General features: G+C 34.6%; 2 protein-coding genes across 3 annotated transcripts; both read left to right on the top strand.

The window, feature by feature from the left end:
• The first annotated feature begins 1,363 nt into the window (after window positions 1-1,363).
• On the top strand, window positions 1,364-6,783 carry LOC125191004 (uncharacterized). Its single transcript, XM_089064525.1, has 9 exons — window positions 1,364-2,030; window positions 2,435-2,506; window positions 2,862-2,933; window positions 3,012-3,155; window positions 3,261-3,476; window positions 3,932-4,075; window positions 4,542-4,688; window positions 5,151-5,222; window positions 5,307-6,783. Exons 1-9 carry the CDS (start codon window positions 1,400-1,402, stop codon window positions 6,575-6,577), a joined length of 2,769 nt encoding a protein of 922 aa, XP_088920651.1. The 5' UTR covers window positions 1,364-1,399; the 3' UTR covers window positions 6,578-6,783.
• Window positions 6,784-15,374: 8,591 nt separating this feature from the next.
• On the top strand, window positions 15,375-20,633 carry LOC148932021 (uncharacterized). Of its 2 annotated transcripts, XM_089064526.1 has the most exons (5): window positions 15,375-15,993; window positions 16,205-16,348; window positions 16,495-16,638; window positions 17,447-17,587; window positions 19,336-20,633. In XM_089064526.1, exons 1-5 carry the CDS (start codon window positions 15,375-15,377, stop codon window positions 20,631-20,633), a joined length of 2,346 nt encoding a protein of 781 aa, XP_088920652.1. The 2 variants fall into 2 exon arrangements, with proteins under 2 accessions (XP_088920652.1, XP_088920653.1); XM_089064527.1 differs by lacking the exons at window positions 16,205-16,348; window positions 17,447-17,587.
• The last annotated feature ends 1,939 nt before the right edge of the window (window positions 20,634-22,572 follow it).

The raw sequence follows: 22,572 nt of genomic DNA, 5'->3' as shown, positions 1-22,572 counted from the left end.
TTTTCTTAATTCATACTATTATAATAATAATAATAATAATAATAATAATAATAATAATAATAATAATAATAATAATAATAATATTGATACTATTAACCCTAATAACAATATTAATATTGACTAATTGTCTAATCCCTTACGCTTTGGACCATTGGTCTCACGTCCCAGGCCCGGCCCATGTCCATTTTGTTATCCTCTTGACTCATTGGCCCATTGGTCTCAATTCCCAGGCCCGTATCATGTGCTCGAACTGATATAGTTGAGAGATATTCAATATATTAGAAACCCAAATGTAAGCCCACTATAAATTAAAAACACTAGGAAAATTTGAATTTAAGATACTAGAATCGAAATTGAAGATGTAGACGAATTAAGAAGATTTGAAATGTATAAAGTATTTATTGAAAACAAAAAATATAATGGAATTATTTTTGTAAACTGATTTATTTATATACTTTTTAAAAATTATTTACACTTTTAAGTATTTTAAAAATTCTTTAAAAATCTCACTTACTAATTTATTTTTTAATATTTTTTCCATAAATTAATTAAACACATACCAAGTCTACTTTGTATTTTGGATAGACTTGAGCCCCTCTGTCTAAGTCAAAATATATTCCACAACTACTATCCGGCAGAAATTAATGAATTTTTATCCAATAAATTAAATTCAATTGACTTGCTTTAAAGCCTTTGTCATGCATCAGTAAACCAACTGAAAATGAAAGTAAATGGGCCAGCATGCCATTGACTTGACTTGGAACTCTTCAACAAGAGTCAGTGATGAGTTATGTGTCACAGATATGTGGAGCTATCAATAATTAATAGGATGTGAAACACAGTCATTAAATACATGACAATGGTGTTGACTTGAGCTTGAATCTTTTTACAGATTAAAATGTGAGCAAATTCATCTTGTGAAATATTTTGAAAATTTATAGCTTTTCAATTTGGGTTTTACTCCCTCCGTCCGATTGAATATGACCCACTTTCCTTTTCAGTTTGTCTCATCTAAGATGATCCATTACTAAAAATAGTAACCCATTTATCTCTACTTTATTCACTTTCTCTTACTTTATTCTCTCCATTTAACACAGAAAATAAAAGTGCATAAAATCTTGTGCCGCCTAAGGAAGGGGTTATCTTCCTTGGGACGGAGGGAGTACTATATAATTTAAAAAATAACTGATTTTACTTCACTTTACAAGTTATTTTTCATAGAATTTTACATTCCTACTCCAATACACATGTACGTTACATGCCTATCACTGTGAATGTAAACTCGAGACCTTTGGAATCTAAAAACATTAGTTAAGGTTTACTTACACGGTAGTATATATATAGTGGTAGCACACATCTTCAACTCTCCACACATTTACTACTTTCAAAATCAATCCTAATGGATATATCTTCACAGTTTTATCTCTTTGGAACCTCACTCTTACTTCTTCAATGGCTGATTCATTATAGCTCAGCCAGCTCATATATCAACCTTGATCGTTCTGCACTTATTGCCTTCAAATCTCGAATATCTTTCGATCCCTATAATATATTGACCAAAAATTGGAGCAGTGAGAATAGTGTCTGTAGTTGGATCGGAGTTACCTGTGATTCTCCCTATCACAGGGTGACTCGGTTGGATGTATCATCCATGGGTCTTGTAGGAACCATTCCACCAGAAATCGGAAATCTTTCTTTTCTTGTTTCTTTAGATTTGCATGAAAACTCTTTCCATGGTCCTATTCCCACATCCATTTTCAACATGTCATTTTTAGAAGATTTGAATTTGAGGAATAATAGTTTGTCTAGTAGCCTACCGTTTGATATGTGCAAACACAATCTGCATAGGCTCAAGCGACTTCGTATATCTTTCAACAAGTTGTATGGAGAAATACCGTCGAATTTGGAGCACTGTTCACAGCTTGAGTATGTTTCTTTGCGCAGCAACAACTTTAGTGGACATGTGCCAACACAAATTGGGAAGTTGACAATGCTACAAGAATTATACTTGGGTGCCAACTATTTAAGTGGTAAGATCTCATCTCCATATAAAATAGTGTGAAAATTGCGTTACAAAATGTATTTTAGTTTCATTGTACTATTCTTTCATGTCAATTATATACAGAACCAATTTTAAATACAGAATGCAACCTAAGGTCATTTTTACTTCGTTATCAGTTTATTATAAGAAATTCAGATTTTTAAAATGGCCTATGTCATTTTTTAGATCGTATGGTTCATCTTAAAATTCAATTTCATACAATGCACTGAAAACGAGGAAAAATGACCTTAGAAGTTCTCATAGTCCTATTTGTTTTGGTTCTGTGTTTAGCATATAAGGGTATGTTTTGTCTATAATATGACCCGATGACTTTATATCGCATGTACAAAGGCATATATAATTGGATGTTGATATGACGTAATTTACTCACAGGTAATATTCCAAAAGAAATTGCGAACTTGACAAACCTTCAATGGTTGGGCCTTCGTAACAACAATTTAAGTGGTAAATTTTATTTAATGCTTTTACATTGCCTACATTTGTTAAGTGGTACTCCCTCCGTTTCATAGTAATAAGTCATTTTACCATTTTGGTACGTTCCATAGTAATAGAGTCATTTCCCCTTTTAGTAAAGTCAACACATTTTTTCACACTTACCTTACTCTCTCTTACTTTTTTCTCTCTTCATTTCTCTACCTTTTTCATTTTCTACTTAACTCACCTAACACTATTTTTCTTAATCTCTGTGCCGAAAAGAAACCCCTCCATTACTATGGAATGGAGGGAGTAAGATTTTATCTCATACTCTTACATTAATGCCTACATTTGTTATGGATTGTTTGGTGCAATTTATTCATAGGTAACATTCCTAAAGAAATTGGGAACTTGAGAATGCTTCAATGGTTGGATCTTAATACAAACAAGTTAAGTGGTAAGATTTTATATCATGCTCGTTAACTCCCTGCATTTGTTTTGGCTTGATTGATTTGATTCAATTCAATTTACTCAGATAATATTCCAAACGAGATATTTGGTCTTACAAATCTACAAACTTTGGACTTAAGTGTCAACGACTTTAGGGGCCACGTTCCTAGAGAAATTGGGAACTTGACAATGCTTCGATTGTTAGACCTTAGTACGAACAAATTAAGTGGTAAGATCTTATCTCATGCGCTTACGGTCCCTACGTTTGTTTAAGTTTGAGCATTCCAGAATAATATGTACTAAATTATATGCACATGGATTTAATTTCATGCAGGTGATATTCCAGAAGAGATTGGTCGTCTAACAAATTTAAAAAGTTTGGGCGTGAGTTCCAACAAGTTAAAAGGCTCATTGCCTGCAACTCTTTTCGGCATGCCATCCTTGCAATATGTTGACTTTGCTTACAATGAACTAAGTGGACCATTATCACCACAAATTGGAAACATGACATCCCTTCTCAGAATAGGCCTTGAATTCAACCATATCAGTGGTATATCCTATTCTTCATGCCTCTTTAGAATTTATTGAAGTTATTATTTTAATAATAATGAAGATTAAATATAAGTTAGGGAATAAGAATTATTGAAAGTTGCACTACTTTGAATTTTAATTACTTATCTTGTAAGATTAAAAACCAACAAATACGAATAAAACAATAAAACTCACTATTTATAAATGCTTTGAAAACTCTAGAAATTCAAAAATATCAAATAGAAAAAACAATCACAGGCTTACAACTATAAAGCCAAAAAAATAATTAAAACTATAATCACGGCTCTGAATCCTTTGTTCGTTTCAAATCCTAATGCGAATTTCAACTCATTCCGACATTGTTGAAAGTTTTAGTGTATTCAGCTTGAAGTGCATCACTCTACATGTAGTGATGTAGATGTTGATGATTAAACTTAGTTAATTAAGTTTATGATTTCTGTCATAACCCTGCAGGTGAAATTCCAAAAAAGATCGGTCGTCTTACTAATTTCGAGCGATTGAGCATGTGTTGCAACAGAATTAGTGGTTCAGTGCCAAGAGAACTTGGGAACATGACAGCCATGTTTGGTTTATACCTTTCCAATAATGCTTTAAGTGGTACGATTCCAACCCTTCATAACTTACTTTATTGTTTGTAACGTTTTATTGCATTTTTTGCTAATAACATTTGTTTAAGTTGTTCAATTTTGTGTCAACATGAATGTGTCACATTTTCCCGTAATATGATACTCCCTCCATTCTTTATTAATAGAGGCACTTTTTTCCGGCACAAAGTTTAAGAATTATGTGTTAAATGGATAGTGAATAAAATAGAGAGAATATAGTTAAAGAGAATATTACTTTTTTCCAAAATTAGAAACTCAATTATCTTGGAACTTCTCAAGATAGAAAAATTACTCAATTAATATGGAACGGTGGGAGTAACTATCAATCGGCTATTTGATGTTAACTCAGTATTAACGAAAATTAAAATTTATTAGTTATAACTAAATCATTTTCTTGTCTCAAGTGGCCATTCCTTAGTTTATCAAGCTTGCACAATGTTTCTTGTATATTCTTGCAGGTCCTATACCAAAAGAGCTAGGTAGCCTTTTTAATTTATGGGAGCTGCAGTTGCAAGACAATATTCTTATAAATGGATCTATACCGAAGGAAATTGGGAACATGACATCTCTTTCCTACTTAAGGCTTTCCAATAATACATTAAGCGGTATGATATTTTCTCTCATTATTATATGCTCCACAGAGTTATATAAAGCACTCCTTCTGTCCCGCAATAGTAGAGTCCTATTTAGTTATGACACGAGTTTTAAGAAAAGTAGGTTGATTAAGTTAGTAGAATATGAGTCTCACTTATATATATATTAGTTTTATAATAAAATGTGAGTGAAATTAGTTGGCGGAATGCGGGGCCTACTTATCAATTATGGTAAAAGTGAAATAAGACTCTTATTGTGGGACGAATCGAAATGACAAAATAGAACTCTTATTGTGGGCGGAGGAAGTAATACATTGTGTCATGTTTTACTGAACCCTAAACATACATATATTAGTGTCACAACTTCTATGTTTTAAGTAGCATGATTTCATGTCTCTTTATATATTTTTGGATACAAAGTTGTACAAACTCATTGGATGTTATGATTGTCATTTTCAAAATTTGTACGAGTAGGTACAATTCCAAAAGAAATTGGAAACCTGAAACACCTCATACAGTTATGGCTTCACGACAATAATTTAAATGGTATCATATACTCTCTCGCTCTCTCTCTAACTCTCTCATATGTCAACATGTCATTCTTGATCCCTGTTCAAAATCAATTTTCAGGTCCAATACCTTCCGCCATTGGGAATATGTCAGAGCTGGATTATTTAGTACTCCCTCATAACAAACTAATTGGAGAGATTCCATCATCCATCTGCGACTTGAGGTTACTGACACTCCTCCATTTAGCAGACAATCATTTGGAAGGACAGATTCCAAAGTGCTTGGGAAACTGCAATAGTTCATTGTTGGCTCTTAATTTGGGTCAAAACCAAATCACAGCCCTTCAATCCACATTTGCAAAAGGTTGCAGTCTCCAGTCTCTTATTCTGTATGGCAATAAGTTGGAAGGAATAACACATTCCCTAATCAACTGCCAACTCCTAGAAAGCATTGATTTTGGTGATAATGAAATACGAGGTGCATTTCCCTTATGGATGGAAGCATTCCCTCAACTTCGCGTCCTCATCTTGAGGTCTAACAAGTTGAATGGTACTATGTTGGAGGCTTCAAAGACCGAGCATCCGTTTCGAAAGTTGCAAGTCTTGGATATATCAAGAAATGCATTTGTTGGCTCTTTACCTGATAGATACTTCAAGAATTGTGAAGGTATGATAGATGCCAAGGATAATCTGACACGCGTTGGGAAGGATGGGCTCCAAACATATTTAGACTTAGGTGTCACTTTGAAAGGTTTGGATCAGGAATTGAAAAGATTGTTGGATACGTTTACAATGATTGACTTATCTTCCAATAGATTTTCTGGGAATATTCCAGTTTCCATCGGCAATCTTAATTCTCTTAGATACTTGAATTTGTCCAGTAATACTCTCACGGGAGAGATTCCTGTGTCTCTTGGGAATATAAGTATTCTTGAGTCATTGGATTTGTCATGGAACAGATTGAGTGGAAAAATTCCAAGTGATCTGACAGGTTTGACGTTTCTTTCGAAATTAAACCTATCAATGAATAATTTTGTGGGGCCAATACCACAATCTAAGCAGTTTTCTACGTTTCAGAATGATTCATACATAGGAAACTTGGGATTGTGTGGAGTTCCATTGGCAAAGAAGTGTGAAACACCTGATGGAAAATCAGTGTTTCCTCCAAAAGAAGATGATGATGATGATGAGTCAGGATTTATAGATGGATTTGGTTGGCAATGTGTCGTGTTAGGGTATGGATGTGGATTTGTGGTTGGAATTGGAGTTGGTTACATGATTATAAGAAGCGGAAGGCCAAGATGGTTAGTGGACTTCTTTTTTGGGGCTGGATATAGTAATAGTAAGATGAAGAGAAGAAATAGAGCAAAAGCAACAATAAGGAGAAGGTGATTCAAGACAAACAATTGTGCTTTTCTTGAGTTTCATTTGGAACACTAGCTGGTTGTGTCTATAATGTTTTGCAAATAATGCATCTTAAATTGTGCAATGTTAGGCTACTTTTGTTCATAAAATTGTACAAGCAACCCTTGCATGCAATCTGCACAGATGCTAAAAAATCAAATATTTCAATGCTCAAAATTGTTTTCTAATCGTATGTCTTAGACTTTGGACCAAAATATAACTCTGATATTTTGTTTCTCTTAAACAGAAATATCAGAAGTAATTGTTCAGAACTTGATGATGATTCTAACAATACTAGCCACTTCTGTTAAACTTTAATGTGGACTAATATGACTGAAGAACTTTTCATGCCCGTTTCATCTATATTCTTAGCACGTTCTAAACAAACTCATTAAACTCCTAAAAGTCATATAATTAGTCAAAAACTATAGGATTGAATTGAGTAAACTTCACCTATCAAAACATGAGTTTATCAGGGGTCCTCTCCTTGTCTCCTACCACGCGTACCACAATCACCATGTCTACATCTCTGATACCAAATGTTGCCTAGTCGCTCTAAATAATAACCGAACATATGAGGGAAACGAAGCCTAACACATACAAAAACTAAAGTTTCTAAATCTTCTATTTAATAAAATATCAAAAAGGACCTGATCCAAACTAACAATAAAGCCTAGACAACAAAAATCCTATTACAAATTGAAACAAAAAGATAAATTCAATCTTATAAGAATTATATCCAACTTCAACTTCTAATTATAATTGGAAACAACTGCAAATATATTCAATCCCCACAAAATTCAACTCAAAACAAATAAAACAACCAAAACATACCTCTCTCACTTGAAGCCTTCATCGTACATCTTCTCGAATTCGCGCGCAAGCGCAAACATTTCACACAAGGACGACGGCTTTGGCAAGTGTAGTTCCCATCGAATAGCATCTTTGAAGCCCGATTCACATATGGAGACAAGGTGACTCTCCGATAGCGATGCACCCTTAATCTTGACCAAAAGCCTCTCGAACTCGTCCTGATATTCCATCACCATGTTGAGTTGCTGCAGCTTGCAGAGTATCCCAAAGTGATTGTCATGATATGTTGGATCAAACCTCTCTTTCACCGCCTCCATGAAACCAGGCCATGATTTCAGCAAATTGTGTTTTTTTCGGTAAATGAGCCAATCCAGCGCCGGCTGCTCGAAGAGTAGTCCGACAAAGTGTAGACGATGCTCTTCCGACATTCCGTATTAGTCGAAATACATGTCAACCTTGAAAGTCCATCCCCATGGGTCGTCTCCGTTGAATTTCGGAGGATCAAGCCGAAGATAGGGTCGCTGCTCCGAATTGTTGGACTTTGAATTATCAGCATGAGCCATGGCTGAACAATTTTGATGAAGGAGAAGATTAGGTTTTAAAAAATATGGAGTAATCTTTGTCATTGATGGTATGAAGAACACTTAGACTAGCATTTCGGCAAACGGTTGGAGTGCCTCTTATGATGTCATGTGAAATATAATAAATAAAAAATTATAAAGATCTATTAAAGCACAAATGTTAAAAGAGAACAACCGTACATGGAGTTGGTGACTGGTGACTGGCGACGGCGGTTGGGTGGCGCAGAGGAGGTTGCACGCCGGCGGCCGAGAGCTGGAGCGGTTGTGTGTGTGTTAAGAGTGTCCACAGTGGTGGCCCTCTTAGGCTAGGCATGCCTAAGTCACAATTTCTTGGGCATGCCCAACAAACTTGGCCCTTGCCTTCAAAACTTGGCCACAATAAAAATTATTTTCAAACATTTTTTGTTATATTTTAATATTACTAGAATTAAAATTATATGTCTATATAATAATTTTTAAAAATACAAGAATTTAAAAATGAGTGAATTGAAACCAAATTTTCGTCATATTATAGATAGGGGAAAATTATACAATGAAATTTTTCTAAAAACAATAAAAGAAAGATATTGAAGATGATAGATATTGAAATTAGGGTTTAGAATTGGAGATGATAACAAAAAAGGGAGGAAGTAATATTTATAAGTCAATTTTCGAAAAAAGAAAAAAAAAATCGGATTGGGCAGTGCCGCGGCTCTCAGCCTCTGCAGTGGCGGGCCGAGTCGCGCGCCCAAGAGCCTCGGCCTGGCCGATAGCTCGGCTCTCTCTCGTCCACCCCCCTGGGCCTTGTCCACCCTGCGGCTCGGTAGTGGGGGGCCGCGCCTTGGCCAACTCCGGGCCAAGGGCCGCGGCCCTCCCAATGTGGACACTCTAAAGCACAATCTTATTTTATGGAGTTGGGCTCTCTTTTTTGCCAGTTTGTTTTGTTTAAGTATTTCAGTTGGGCCTGTTTTGCTAAGCAGAAGAAAGAAGTTTTGGGCCTTTTTATTTGATTTGAGATTCCTTTTGAGAGTATGGCCCTAAACTCGAGAAATTAATCTCCTGAATAGTATATCCATAATCCAAGTAATAAGACTTCTCGATTTATTTACTTAAACCTCTAATTAAGTGATTTAGTCCAAGTAATTGTATCTTTGAATGAAATTGAGAATCCAAGCCTTAAGTCGAGATCTTAAATTCTCTGAATTAATTATCATGAAGAATTGAAGTCCTCTAAGCAAAATAAGAACGTAGGATGCATAACCTCATTAGGATCATTGCATATCATTCTTTATTAATGTTCTCTAGCTAATTAGCTTTTAATATTCTTTCAAAAAGGAATTTTATGAGGAGTTTAATCTTAGAGTGGATCTTTGCTTAGAGATTTTGTGGAAGCGATGAAGATATTGTTTTCTCATAAATATTTTGTTTTTGAGATCCCCATCTACTTGCTATTCCAATGAGTGAGGAAATTGAATTCGGGCTTTGGTGGAACAAGGCAAGATAATTACATTGTGAGGAAACTTACCACATGCTTGATAAAATTGGCAAAGAAACAAGTTATTACCTGATAAAAATAGATATATTAACAAAGGAATAGATATATTAACAAAGGGGTGTGATCAATTACTAACTTTTTTAAGTTGCTAACTTGCTAACTCATCAATGCAGTGTTTTAAAAATGTCAACACGAAAAGCGTGCGTGAAGTCACCCATTGTTTTAGTATACTCGGGCCCAATCTTCATTTAATTAAATTGGCCCATACCAAATACTTCAATCCATCTCCTTTATTAAAACGGTAGGCCCAAAACTTTAATATAAATCATTTGGCCCAAACACTAAATAAAACAAAGGCCCAGACCTTCTCTCTTTTCTCACCTTACGTGAGAGTCCAACAAATGTAAATAGATAAAAAAGGATCAAATTCTAATCAAAGTCTTAATCTCAGATTTGCCAAACACCAATTAATTGATCCCTTCATGTTTCTCCCTTTTGATTGCCCACAATATATCGTTAATACATCAGGATTAATCCAATTTCAATAACACTAAAACATATAAAAACGAATTCAAATCATAACTTACTTGGAAATAAATAACAAACCAATGATTAGTCCTGCTGAAAAGACAATCTCAAATAAAGATAGCAAATGGAATAATAAATCAACTATGGCGAACATGGAAAAAATGACTTGATACTTCAAAATGTCTGATCTATATCCGTTAGAAGAAACACTCCTACTCCTTCATTGCATTGTAGAAAATTTTCTGTCCGTTCTCCCAAAAACCCCGTAATGTAACAACCTTATCGTTACGCGTAAATTCCATCGTGTATTTGTCATAGCTTCGGTAAATCTCACCCAAAGTCTTCAGCCACGGAGCTCCTAAGACTAAGTTTGGAGCATGAATGGGGAGCACAAATAAATCAACAACAACCTTATGTCCTTCAATTGTAAACTTGACGTTGTTACACTTTTCTTTACATAGGTATATCGACCCATTGCTCACAGAAACACGGAAAGGATTGATTGGCGTAACCTGCAGCCAACATTTCTTCACAATTTCGGGTTGGATGAAGTCTGTTTCCACTGATTAAGGTTTCGAAATAAATCCCCGAAATCGTACCAATCACTTTCAACACCCGGGGAGGGTTGAATCTCCGTTTCACGGCCTCCAAGAATTCAGGCCATGTTTTCAACAAATTGTGATCATGTTGGTGAAGGAGCCAATTGGACGCCCAGTATTCAAAAAGTAGTCCAACTAAGCGTAAATGGTCAGTTTCCGACGTTTCAAAATAGTCAAAATAGGACTGCACCTTGTAAATCCATCCTAATGGGTCGTCTCCGTTGAACTTTGGAGGATCAATCCGAAGCTTGGACTTCTTCGCGGAAAAAATTGCGTCTCCGTCTAGCTTGGCCTCCAATGTCGAAAACAGGCGATCCCCCCGGTCTGATAATGCAAGGTATTCTTCTCTGTTGTTGCCAAGTTCCAACCTTAAAGATTTTATGGCTGACAGAATCTCTTCTTGAGACTTATCAGCATGATTTTCTGTTGCCATGATTGAATGTGAGGGAGAGCGGCAGACAAGATTCAAGAGAAGACTGGGCAAAGTTTGATTCTTATATATTGAAAGTTTGTCTTTTAAGTAGGGATGTCAATCGGGCTAACCCGTTCGGGTTCGGGCCAGCCCACTCGGGTCGCTGGGCTATTTGGGTGCGGGTCATTCGAGTTATGGATTTTTCGAGTCATAAATTTTCAACCCTAATCCTAACCCGTCGGATTTTTGGCTAACCCATCGGGCTATTCGGGCCTAAAAGCTTTCAAAATTAATCTATTGTACTCCCTCCGTCCACGAAAATTTGTCCTAGTTTTCCATTTCCGTCCGTCCCCCAAATTTGTCCCATTTCACTTTTACCATTTTTGGTAGTGGACCCCATATTCCACTAACTCATTCATACTCACATTTTATTATAAAACTAAACTTTAAAAGTAGGACCCACAATCCACTAACTTTTTCAACTCACTTTCCATTACATTTCTTAAAACCCGTGCCCGGTCAAACCGGGACGAATTTTCATGGACGGAGGAGTATCAAAATTTTCTTCTATAAAATGATTTTAAATTTTAGATATTTTTTTCTTTTTAGTTTAGAATCATATAAAATCTTCAAATTTTCATAGTTTTCTTCAATAATACTTGAAAAGAAACCTTTCATCGCGATAACTATAATATAAATTAAAGCTTGTGTTCGTGTCATTATTATGACATTGTTCGTAACTAATTCTTTATGAAAATTAAAAATCATATCTTACATGAATCATTATTAAAATGATAAATATATTAAGATTTTGATGGGTTAGTTATTAATTTTGTCTTGATTGGCTTTGGTGGTGGTAAGACACTAGTGGCAGATGATGGGACGGTGCAATAATGAGTTGAGATGGAACTTGAAAGCTGATATTGTGGGATCGAGTGGAAAAATGTAGAATGAAGATTGAATAAGACTAATGATTGTGTAGAATGAAGATTGGGGATTTCAAAATATAAAAACCCCCTAAAATTTAATATTTTTATAATTAAAACTCACAACCCTTCGGGCCAACCCGTTTAACCCGCCAACCCATTCGGCCCAACCCGTTTAGCTCGTTATGTATTCGGGTAATAAAATTACAGCCCTAACCCGCTTATATTACCAGGTTGTTCGGGTCGGCCCACGGGTTTCCGGTTGAATTGACATCCCTACTTTTAAGTTTATCATGAGACTTTTATATAGGCGAACAAAAATCTCAACTGAAAAATAAAATTTAAAGGATATAACTAAAAAAGGAAAATAAGAAAAAAAGGAAAATCTTGATAAAAGGAAATATTTTTTTTCTACTAATTCTGTTAACTAGAATATAAATAAAACCAAAAATATAACTTTCTTCTTATCAAGAAAAATTGGAAAGATTTGATTACTTTAGTTAAATTTAATTAAAATATATAGAAAAGTTAGGAAGATTGCTTACATTAGATATCGAGATTAAATTTTTAGAGTATAATCCTGTCCCAAACAGGCCCATGTAGGATAGTTATAAACTCAATCCAGTCAATCTCTTGAATTGTTGGCCCATTGGTCCCTATCTATCGCCAGGCCCGTAGAGAAATCACATGTCATTCAACAAAAAATAAGTTCAAAATATTAGAGGCCCAATTGTAAGCCCATTATAAATTAAGACACTAGAAATATATACGGACGTTAAAAGAAAATTCTATACTTACCCTATTAGTTCGAAGATTGAAAATCGGGAATACATCATCTGGAATCGGGTATACCTGATAGGCGAGAACTATTTTCATGGTCCAGTTCCCTCATCTATTTTCAACGTGTCAAATTTAGATCAAGTCTTGAATTTTCAGCTTTTTAAAAAAAAAAATTGAACTTTATATATTCAGGTCGTTGTAGTTCATTTTATTTGCACCTCTCTCTCTAGATATAATGAATCCCGACAGCTGTTCCCTAGTGGCGGCGGTGGTGGATGGGGCGTCGGCGGAGGGATTTAGTGACACGAGCTTTAATGCAAAATTGAAATAGGAAAAGAGAGGTTCTTTAAAAAGGAAAGATTTTATTCTTAGGGACGAACCAAAATGAAAGAATTTCTATTTTTCGGGAATGATAGAAATATATGTTGAAAATAAATACTCCCTCAGTCCCGCTTAAGATGACACGTTTTCCTTTTTAGTTTGTCCCAACTAAGATGACACATTTCCTTTTTTTGGTAACTTTCTCTCTCCAATCAATACACTCAACCACTTTTTCTCACTCCTATTAAAATATCCATCTTTCTTTATCTCTCTACTTTAATACTTACATCCACCTTCGCTCTCTCCAATTAAACACTTTAACCAATAACTCCTAAAATCCAGTGCCGGCTAAGTAATGTGTCATCTTAGCCGGGACGGAGGGAGTAATAATATAATGAAATTATTTACAAACTGACTATTGTAGGGAAGAACTAATGTCCTCCACCTTTAAAATTATAAGAACATTCCGACTCTAAAAGGGAAAGTATTTAAGACGATATTATACTTTTTCTTATTTTAAAAAGGGTTTTAAATCTCCATTAATAGAAAGAGAAAATCTTATAGTTTTCATATTTGCCCTTCTTTTTTTAAAAAAAAAAATCATTCTATTAAGTAAGACTTAATTGAGCCCTCTGCCTAAGTCAAAATACATCATACCTCTATATAATTGAGGTCCATTTAATTTGTTTCCACATATTTTCCACAATATTCCACCTCCACTTAACGCAAGAGAAATCAATGCAGTTTTTTCGCAATAAATTCATGAGCTCACTTGAATTTTTTTCCATCACAATTATTTCTTATATAAAATCATTACTTTGCTCATACTGTATATAATTTCGAATGTATCATATTTTTGTCAAATCAATAACGACTATATGCTTATTGTTACTACTATATATGATATATCTGTGAAATTGTGTTTTAAGAATGTAAACAATTTTAGAAATATTTTCCTTTTTTCGAGCCGTTTCACGTCTCACTAACAGTGTTTTTATTTCTCATAAAAAGGAACAAACTATATGCCCAAAATTAACAAGCCACACATATTTTGACAGAGAATATATTAGCCAAATAGACTGGCCCGACCCAAGAAGTTATAATCCTCCGTTTTTTCTAAAAATTCTTTTCTTTTTGTTCTGTTTTCTAAAGGGAAATTGGTCTCTAAAACCATGAACTTTGCCTAAAATTTGGTATTTTTAATGAACTTTGAAATTGGTATATAATATCACGAACTTTGCACTTTGTTTGGTATTTCCCACGACATGTTTATTACTATATTTGACTAACTTACGAGGCTTTTTTTTATCATACTTGACACAATTAAATTAACATATTTTCAACGAGACTTTTTATGCTACATGTTATGAACTTAAAAGGTTGTTTCAAAATTATAAAACATATCACGGTTGTCTATGTTAATAAGATTTTGATGAAAATATCTTATTTGAGTGAGTTTGGGAAATACCAAACAAAATGCAAAGTTCGTGATATTATATACCAATTTCAAAGTTCATGGGAAATACCAAATTTTAGGCAAAGTTCATGGTTTTAGAGACCAATTTCCCTTTTCTAAAAAAAGAAACTTTCCATTTTTAGAAATGGACTCCATAATCTACTAACACTAATTCTATTATGCTTTTTTCTTCTTCTCCCTTATTTTACATATGTTTTATTCTCGGTTATATATCATATAAATTAGAGTAGCATAGTTTGATTTGTAATAAATAATTAATTTTATATAATACTACTATAGTCCATGAATGATTGATCTATAGTGGTAAGAGTTTACCTAGTCGTCCACAAACCAAAATGTCCTCATGAGTATGATTACGGTACTCAAATTTTCTATATTATTTCTACTTCCACATTGTTGACGTGTTTAATTTTTAATTTTTAATATTTTGGACACGTTATTAGATTTTCTCCGCAAATCCGCATGAATATGATTGCGGTTTGATCACAAAATTAGATTTCGAATTCTAAGTACGTGATTTATTTATATTATTGTTGCCGTTTCTTTTAGCCAAAAGTGCAGTTGTATTAGAATTAAGCATGTTTCTTATTTAACTGTCATTAATACAAGCATCAAGACTTAATGTTGACCTTTTATTGAAAATGTGGAGAGCTAGGATTGAAGAAGACAGACTAAGCATATGGATGTTGCAAAATGATCCTTTTATTATTATTATTATTATTATTATTATTATTATTATTATTATTATTAGCAAATCTAGGCTACCTCCATGGAATAAAGATGGGACACACATTTTAGGTGTATATATAGAGATAGCTGAAATCTTGTGTACCCACTAGGCCACTACACATTACTACTTTCAAAATCAAGCCTAATGGATAGATCATCTCATCTCTACCTTCTTATAACATCACTCTTACATCTTCAAGGGCTGATTAATTGTAGCTCAGCCAACTCAGATCGTTCTTCACTTACTGCCTTCAAATCTCAAATCTCTTCCGATCCCTATAATATACTGACCAAAAATTGGAGCAGTGAGAGAAGTGTTTGTAGTTGGATCGGAGTTACTTGTGATTGTCGCTATCACAGGGTGACTCAGTTGAATATATCATTCATGGGTCTTGTAGGAACCATTTCTCCTGAAATTGGAAATCTTTCTTTTCTCGTTTCTCTAGATGTAAGCGAGAACTCTTTTCATGGTCCTATCCCTACATCTATTTTCAACATGTCAACTTTAGAATTTTTGAATTTGAGGAATAATAGTTTGTTTAGTAGTCTACCTCTTGATATGTGCAAACACAATTTGCATAGATTGAAGAGACTTCGCATTTCTTACAACAACTTGTTTGGGGAAATACCATCGAGTTTGGAGCAGTGTTCGCAGCTTGAGTATCTTTCTTTGAGAAGAAACAACTTCAGTGGACATGTGCCAACGAAAATTGGGAACTTGACATTGCTTCAACAACTATCCTTGGGTTGCAACAATTTAAGTGGTAAGATATGATCTGTATGATCTCAAAACTTCTCACATATTATATATTGGATTGATGCAATTTATTCAAAGGTAATATTCCAAAAGTGATCCATGCTCTTACTAATTTACAAGCTTTGGACCTTGATAACATCATGTTAAGTGGTAAGATCTTATGTCAAGCTCTTACATTTTGTTTTGTTTTGATTGCTTTTGATGCAATTTACTTACAGGTATTATTCCGAAAGAGATTGGTGCTCTTACTAATTTACAATATTTGGACATGAGTAACAACAACTTTACTGGCCCCGTGCCAAGCGAAATCGGGAACTTGACAATGCTTCAATGGTTGGACCTTTATAACAACATGTTAAGTGGTATGATCTTTTTCTCTCTTACTTTATCCATTTTTTTTCTCTTTCATTCTTTACCAATAAAATCCGTACCATTCCAAAGTTTTTATTTTTAGGAAATGGAGAGAGTACGGGTATATAATTGCATTTTTTGTGCAACTTTTACGCATGTAATATTCCAAAAGAGATAACTCATCTTACTAACTTACGAAATTTGATCATGAGTTACAACAAGTTGTCAGGATCATTGCCAAAGGAAATTGGGAACTTGACATCCCTTACCGACTTATTGTTTAACAACAATGATTTAAGTGGTATGATATTTTCTGATTTAAGTAGTACTTCTCCGTCCCAAGATATTAGACTCATATACCATTTTAGGGTGTCCCAACATATTTGAACCATTTCTATTTATGGTAAAAATTTACTTTATTACCAACTCCACTTACACTACTAAATAACATCTCCTAAATTTCTGTGCCCAAAAGAAAGTGGTCTAATATCTTGAGACGGAGGGAATATGATATTTTCTCAATCATTGCTTTATCCTCTACCATTTTGTAGCATGTAAGTAACTAAAATATAATCGATATTTATTCAACAAATAACCTTCCATTTTTGGTAATAATATTAATTAAAATTCAATATATTAATACTCCATCCGTTCCGCGTGCGTTTCATTTTTTACCCTCGTTTTGGAAAAATAAAATAAAATACTTAATGTAGAGAAATAGTAAAGTAAGAAAGAAAATAATATAGAGAAGACTCTCCTATACATTATTCTCTCTCTTACTTTTTTTTCTCTACTTTAATTATTTATTACTATTATTTTTCCAAAATGAGTGTATAAAATGAAACGCCTCTATTAACGCGGAATGAAGGGAGTGCTTTTTACTAGAGTACACAGATTTTGGGTGGGAGCATCCAAATTTTTTGTCAAAGTTATTAGCCCTCTCATCAAATACATTATGCATGTGTAGAAGATTTATCTTCAGTTCTATAGTTTTGATAAAGTCTCGTCGCTTCAACAATTTGAACATTTAATTTAGTGTATATGAATAGTTTCCATATTAATAACTTGACCGATAACTAAATTTATGAGTGGATAATTTATAATCACAGGCCATATTCCAAAGGGAATTTTTCTTCTCAATAATTTACATCTATTGGTAATTGCTGACAACCGACTTGGTGAATCATTGCCGACGGAAATTGGTAACACTACCATCCCAAATGTGGATCTTAACAACAATAATTTAAGCGGTATGATTTTCTATTTCCTTTCATAATGTAAATTCTGCCCATTTCGTTAATCTATTTTATTTTATAATCAATGTTGCTTTCTTCATCTTTCATAATACATTTTTTATTGAGGATCAGTCTAATCATTTCCATATAGCAAAACAAAATTTTATCTACTCCCCCCGTCCCACAAAGATTGTCCCATTTTGACCGGGCACGAGTTTTAAGAAATGTAATGAAAAGTGAGTTGAAAAAGTTAGTGGGATGTGGGTCCTACTTTTATATATTAGTTTTATAATAAAATGTGAGTAGGAATGAGTTAGTGGAATATGAGGTCCACTACAAAAAGTGATAAAAAATGAAATCGACGGACCGAAATGAAAACATTGGATAATCTTTGTGGGACGGAGGGAGTATGTAAATAAAAATATGAAAAAGGTAATCATTTTCGATAACTACTCCTTACACAAAAAATATGTGCAACCATATTATTTACAATGTTATAGTCCACCTACCCCTATATTATTGCTTTTAGAAACTTAATGACTCATTTTTATTGTAGGCAAGAAAAGATAAATCATTTTTAATTATCTCTATTATTTTCTCATATTTTACTATCTCCATTTATTTACTATATTTTATCTCTACTTAATTCACTCAACGCCATTTCTGATTTCTTGTGATGGAGTAATTTGATAAAATTGTAAATTCACGTAATATTGTACTTTAACACTACTACTACAAGAATATTTTCGTGTAGGGGTGACTACTATATGTCATTTGATTTGGCTAACTCTTTAATTATATTACTACAATTTTTTCCCTAAAATCAGGTCAAGATCATAACTAACGTAGTATGTCAACAAAATTTTAGACTGACATACTTTTGTCTCAATTGACATATAAATACGAATATCATTCTTATACGTTTATTACTAATAGAAATCTATGGATTCCATCCTAAAATCAATAGGTGATAGGAGGAATGGCCCAAGGGATTTATATACTCCCTCCGTCCTAACATATTAGACCCCTTTCTTTTGGGCACAAGAATTTAGGAGATGTTGTTAATGGTGTAAGTGGAGTTGGTAATAAAGTAAATTTTTATCATAAATAAAAATGGGTCAAGTATGTTGGGACATCCCAAAATGGTATATGGGTCTAATATCTTGAGACAGAGGGAGTACTAGTTTCAGTTTTTTTTTTTTTTTTTTTTTTTTTCCTTTTAACACCGATGTGTGACAGTTATATGTTATTTTTCTAGTTTCAATTGCCGACACCCACCCTCAAACCCTTCAAGGTGAACTTGGAGGGGTTGGACTTTTTTTCTGATGGATTGGGCAACTGGCCCAATTTTTTTTCCGATCGATTGGACCACTAGCCCAAATTTTCAGCCTAGATATACTGCTGAGTCAGTCATTTTTTCGGTTTCAGCTCAGATATACTACTGGACCAATTAAATTTGACCCATAGTCGGTGACCCGCTCTTGATACCATGATAGAAATCCATGAGTTCCATCCTAAAACCAATTGGTGATAAGAGGAGTGACCCATGAGATTTATATACTAGTTTCAATTTATTTAATTTTTTCTTTTAACACCGATATGAGACAGTTATATGTTATTATTCTAGTTTCAATTGCCAACAACTACGTTAACTCAAAATTATGTTGACATTTTTAATAGTATAACGAGTTGATTAGCTATCAAATTTGTCATTTTATAATTAAATTGAAATTGAAATTGACACGAACAGAATAAAATTTCAGGTCCAATACCATCCACCTTTGTTAATCAATCAAGGCTGCTTCATTTAGAACTACGGTTCAACAGCTTAAGTGGAGAGATTCCACCATCCATTTGCAACTTGAGATCCCTAATGATCCTCATTTTATCATACAATAATTTGAGAGGAGCAATTCCACATTGTCTTGGAAACTTGGGCTCGTCTGCGTTTGTCCTCTATTTGAATGCAAATAAGCTTAGTGGCATCATACCATCAACATTCCCAAAAGGTTGCAGTCTTGAGTTATTTAAGTTGAATGGAAACAAATTGGAAGGAACACTTCCCCAAACATTGGGCAACTGCCAAAATTTGCTTATGGTGGACATTGCTGATAATGAAATACAAGGTGCGTTTCCTTTTTGGATGGAAAAACTTCCTCAACTTCGCGTCCTCGTTTTAAAGTCAAATAAGTTCAATGGTACGATGTTGGTGTCTTCAAAAACCGAGCAGCCTTTCCCGAAGTTGCAAGCACTGGATGTATCATATAATGCATTTGTTGGCTCTCTACCTGATAGATATTTAAAGAACTTTCGAGGTATGATAGATACCAAGGAAAACCAAAATGATAATGGAACAAACCACCTTAGAGATCCAAACCTTAGAGGAATGATTGAATTGATGCTCACAGTGAAAGGATTAGATCAGTCACTGGAGGAACTCCTGACAACCTTTACAGCTATAGACTTATCCTCCAATAGATTCTCTGGGCGCATTCCATCTTCTCTTTGGAATCTTAACTCTCTTAGATACCTGAATTTGTCGCACAATACCATTGAAGGTCATATTCCGTCATCTCTTGGAGGTATGAGTCTCCTCGAGTCGTTGGACTTGTCTTCAAACAAACTGGATGGAGAAATTCCTGGTGGATTGGCGAGGTTGACATTTCTCGCAAAATTAAACCTTTCAATGAATAACCTTGAGGGACGAATACCACAGTCTAATCAGCTTTCCACATTTGGTAACGAATCATATGCGGGAAATGTGGGATTGTGTGGATTTCCAATGATGAAAGAATGTGAGAAGGGCGATGGAAATTCTTCACCGCCTTATGTGGAAGCGGAATCGGATAGGGAGATTGAGTGGATTTATGTGTTTGCTGCAGCTGGATATGTTGTGAGCTTAGGAATCTTTTCCTGGCTGCTTTTATTCTGCCCATGTTTCAGGTATAATTACTTTGAGAAAGTTGATGATGTTTTTGAGAAGATCTTTGAGTGTTGCCAGCGCCGGAAGAAAAGAGATAGACGAAGAAGAGATGTGGGGAATCAGGCTAGAAGCCAGTAGTGAGGATAATGCTATTGTTTTAGTTATCCAATATTATTGTTTCGTGTATCATTGATATATATCCTTTCATATTTGGGTGTCTACATTGTTTGAATTATATATTAAGAATTTTTTAATGATACCATACTATTATTCCACAAGCTAAAGAGAGGCAAAGTAGTCGTTGGGTAATTCAAACCGTCCCAAGAGTAAATCTGTGAGGGCTTTTGACCAAAACGGACAATATTTCGATTGATTCCATCTTCAAGAACTATCTCCGACAAAACCTCATTGGGAATAAGAGGAATTAACTGAAGTCCAAGTGAAGAGGTTTTATAATTATCTAATAAGGTTTAGAAGAACTCCTCAACTTGATTTCTACCCTACAAGATTTGGACAGAAGGTGTTCTATTCTCTGCCTATAAAACGGTTGAATTTTGTTCCATTTTTGAAATTGATAAAGTAAACAAGTAAGAGAAAAAAGCACACAATTCCTGTTTCTTGCACTTCTTATGTTAACAATTCAAATCCCAATTGTTAATCCACTTCCATATCTCATCACAACACATCACCAACTAAATATCTATATATGAATTCATTCATTATCACCTTCTTTGTAACGCCCCACTTTTTGGACCCTAATTTTTGAACCGTAAAATTTTTGCATCTAATGCTTTTAATGCCAAGAAATCCATGGATTAAATGACGAATGAAATGATTATTTGCTATTCTTGTGACCTAATTTGATTTAGGGTTTGAATGTGCATTGACGGAATTAATTTTGTATATATTAATAATTACTTTCCGTGAGAAATATTTATTGGACTCAATTCCGTGTTGGATCTGATAAACTAAATAAATAATAACACAAATTTAATCTCGTGGAAAATAAATTGTGGGTTACACAATTTAAATGAAATACAAAGGGTTTGAGCCCAAATTAATTTAATTAAATTTTAAGATCTTTGTCTTGATTCCAAAGACTTTCCTTGATTACAATTGTGGAAAGAATAAAATAATTAAATAAATAGAAATTAGCAAAGATTTCACCTCCTCCATCTTCACGCGTCTTTCTCATCTCCCAAAAAACCAATTTAAAATCAGTCAATCACAATTTAATTGTGAAATCAATTTACTCTTTTTACAACCCTTTCTCACTCTCCATAACCGTTCCCCACCCCTACAGAATTTCTTCCCAAAATAAATCATCTATCAACTATCCATCAAGCAGTATATAAATCCCCATACCCTAATTCCCCACCGCCGCTCACTCGCACAACACCATTCTTTCACAATCTCAAACACTCCAACAATGAAGAATTCGACAGAGAAGAAGCATCACCCAACGCCTTCATCTCCTTCCCGTCGCTGACGCTAGACTCCGAAACTTGGAGGAGCGAAAGTGTAGGGATCAGACCAATCGGAATTCGTTAATTACCGAGACCTCTTTTATTGATTGGTTCTGAGATGGCTAATCTCAGAGGTACAAGCCAATTACAACAGTGGTATCTTGATTACACACTAAGTATAAAGTTACAAGTAGAAACCCTAGACTAATCTCAAGCACTCCTTGGTTCTTGAGATTCCATCCTTTCTGGTTGTACCTGCACACTCAGTAGATGAATTAGTCACACAAGAAACTGATCCGGAAGGATCTAAACGCAAAAGAGACTAAGTCAGAGAATCGAGCCGTCACAGCAGTGACTGCACTAGGCCTCAGACCTCCCCAATCCTCACAGCAAGTCACAAAGGAGAGCACCGTTGAACGAACTCAAACCAAAGATCAGGGTAACCCTAGATCTCACCGGTCACCGCACACCACGGCCGTCTCACACGCGGACTCACACCCACAGCTTCATAACACAGCCCAGAACACAAGAACCCTCAGCACACACTCCAAGCACTTCGGGATTGGTCACAGACAGAAGACCAAACCCTAGAAAGAGAAGGTAACCGAAGA

The sequence above is a fragment of the Salvia hispanica genome, chromosome 2 (genome assembly GCF_029641045.1).
Source record: "Salvia hispanica isolate PSC_SH4W2 chromosome 2, Shi_PSC_v1, whole genome shotgun sequence".
Taxonomy (NCBI): domain Eukaryota; kingdom Viridiplantae; phylum Streptophyta; class Magnoliopsida; order Lamiales; family Lamiaceae; genus Salvia; species Salvia hispanica.
The sequence above is the reverse complement of the archived record's forward strand: the minus strand, read 5'-3'. Positions and strand labels throughout refer to the sequence as shown.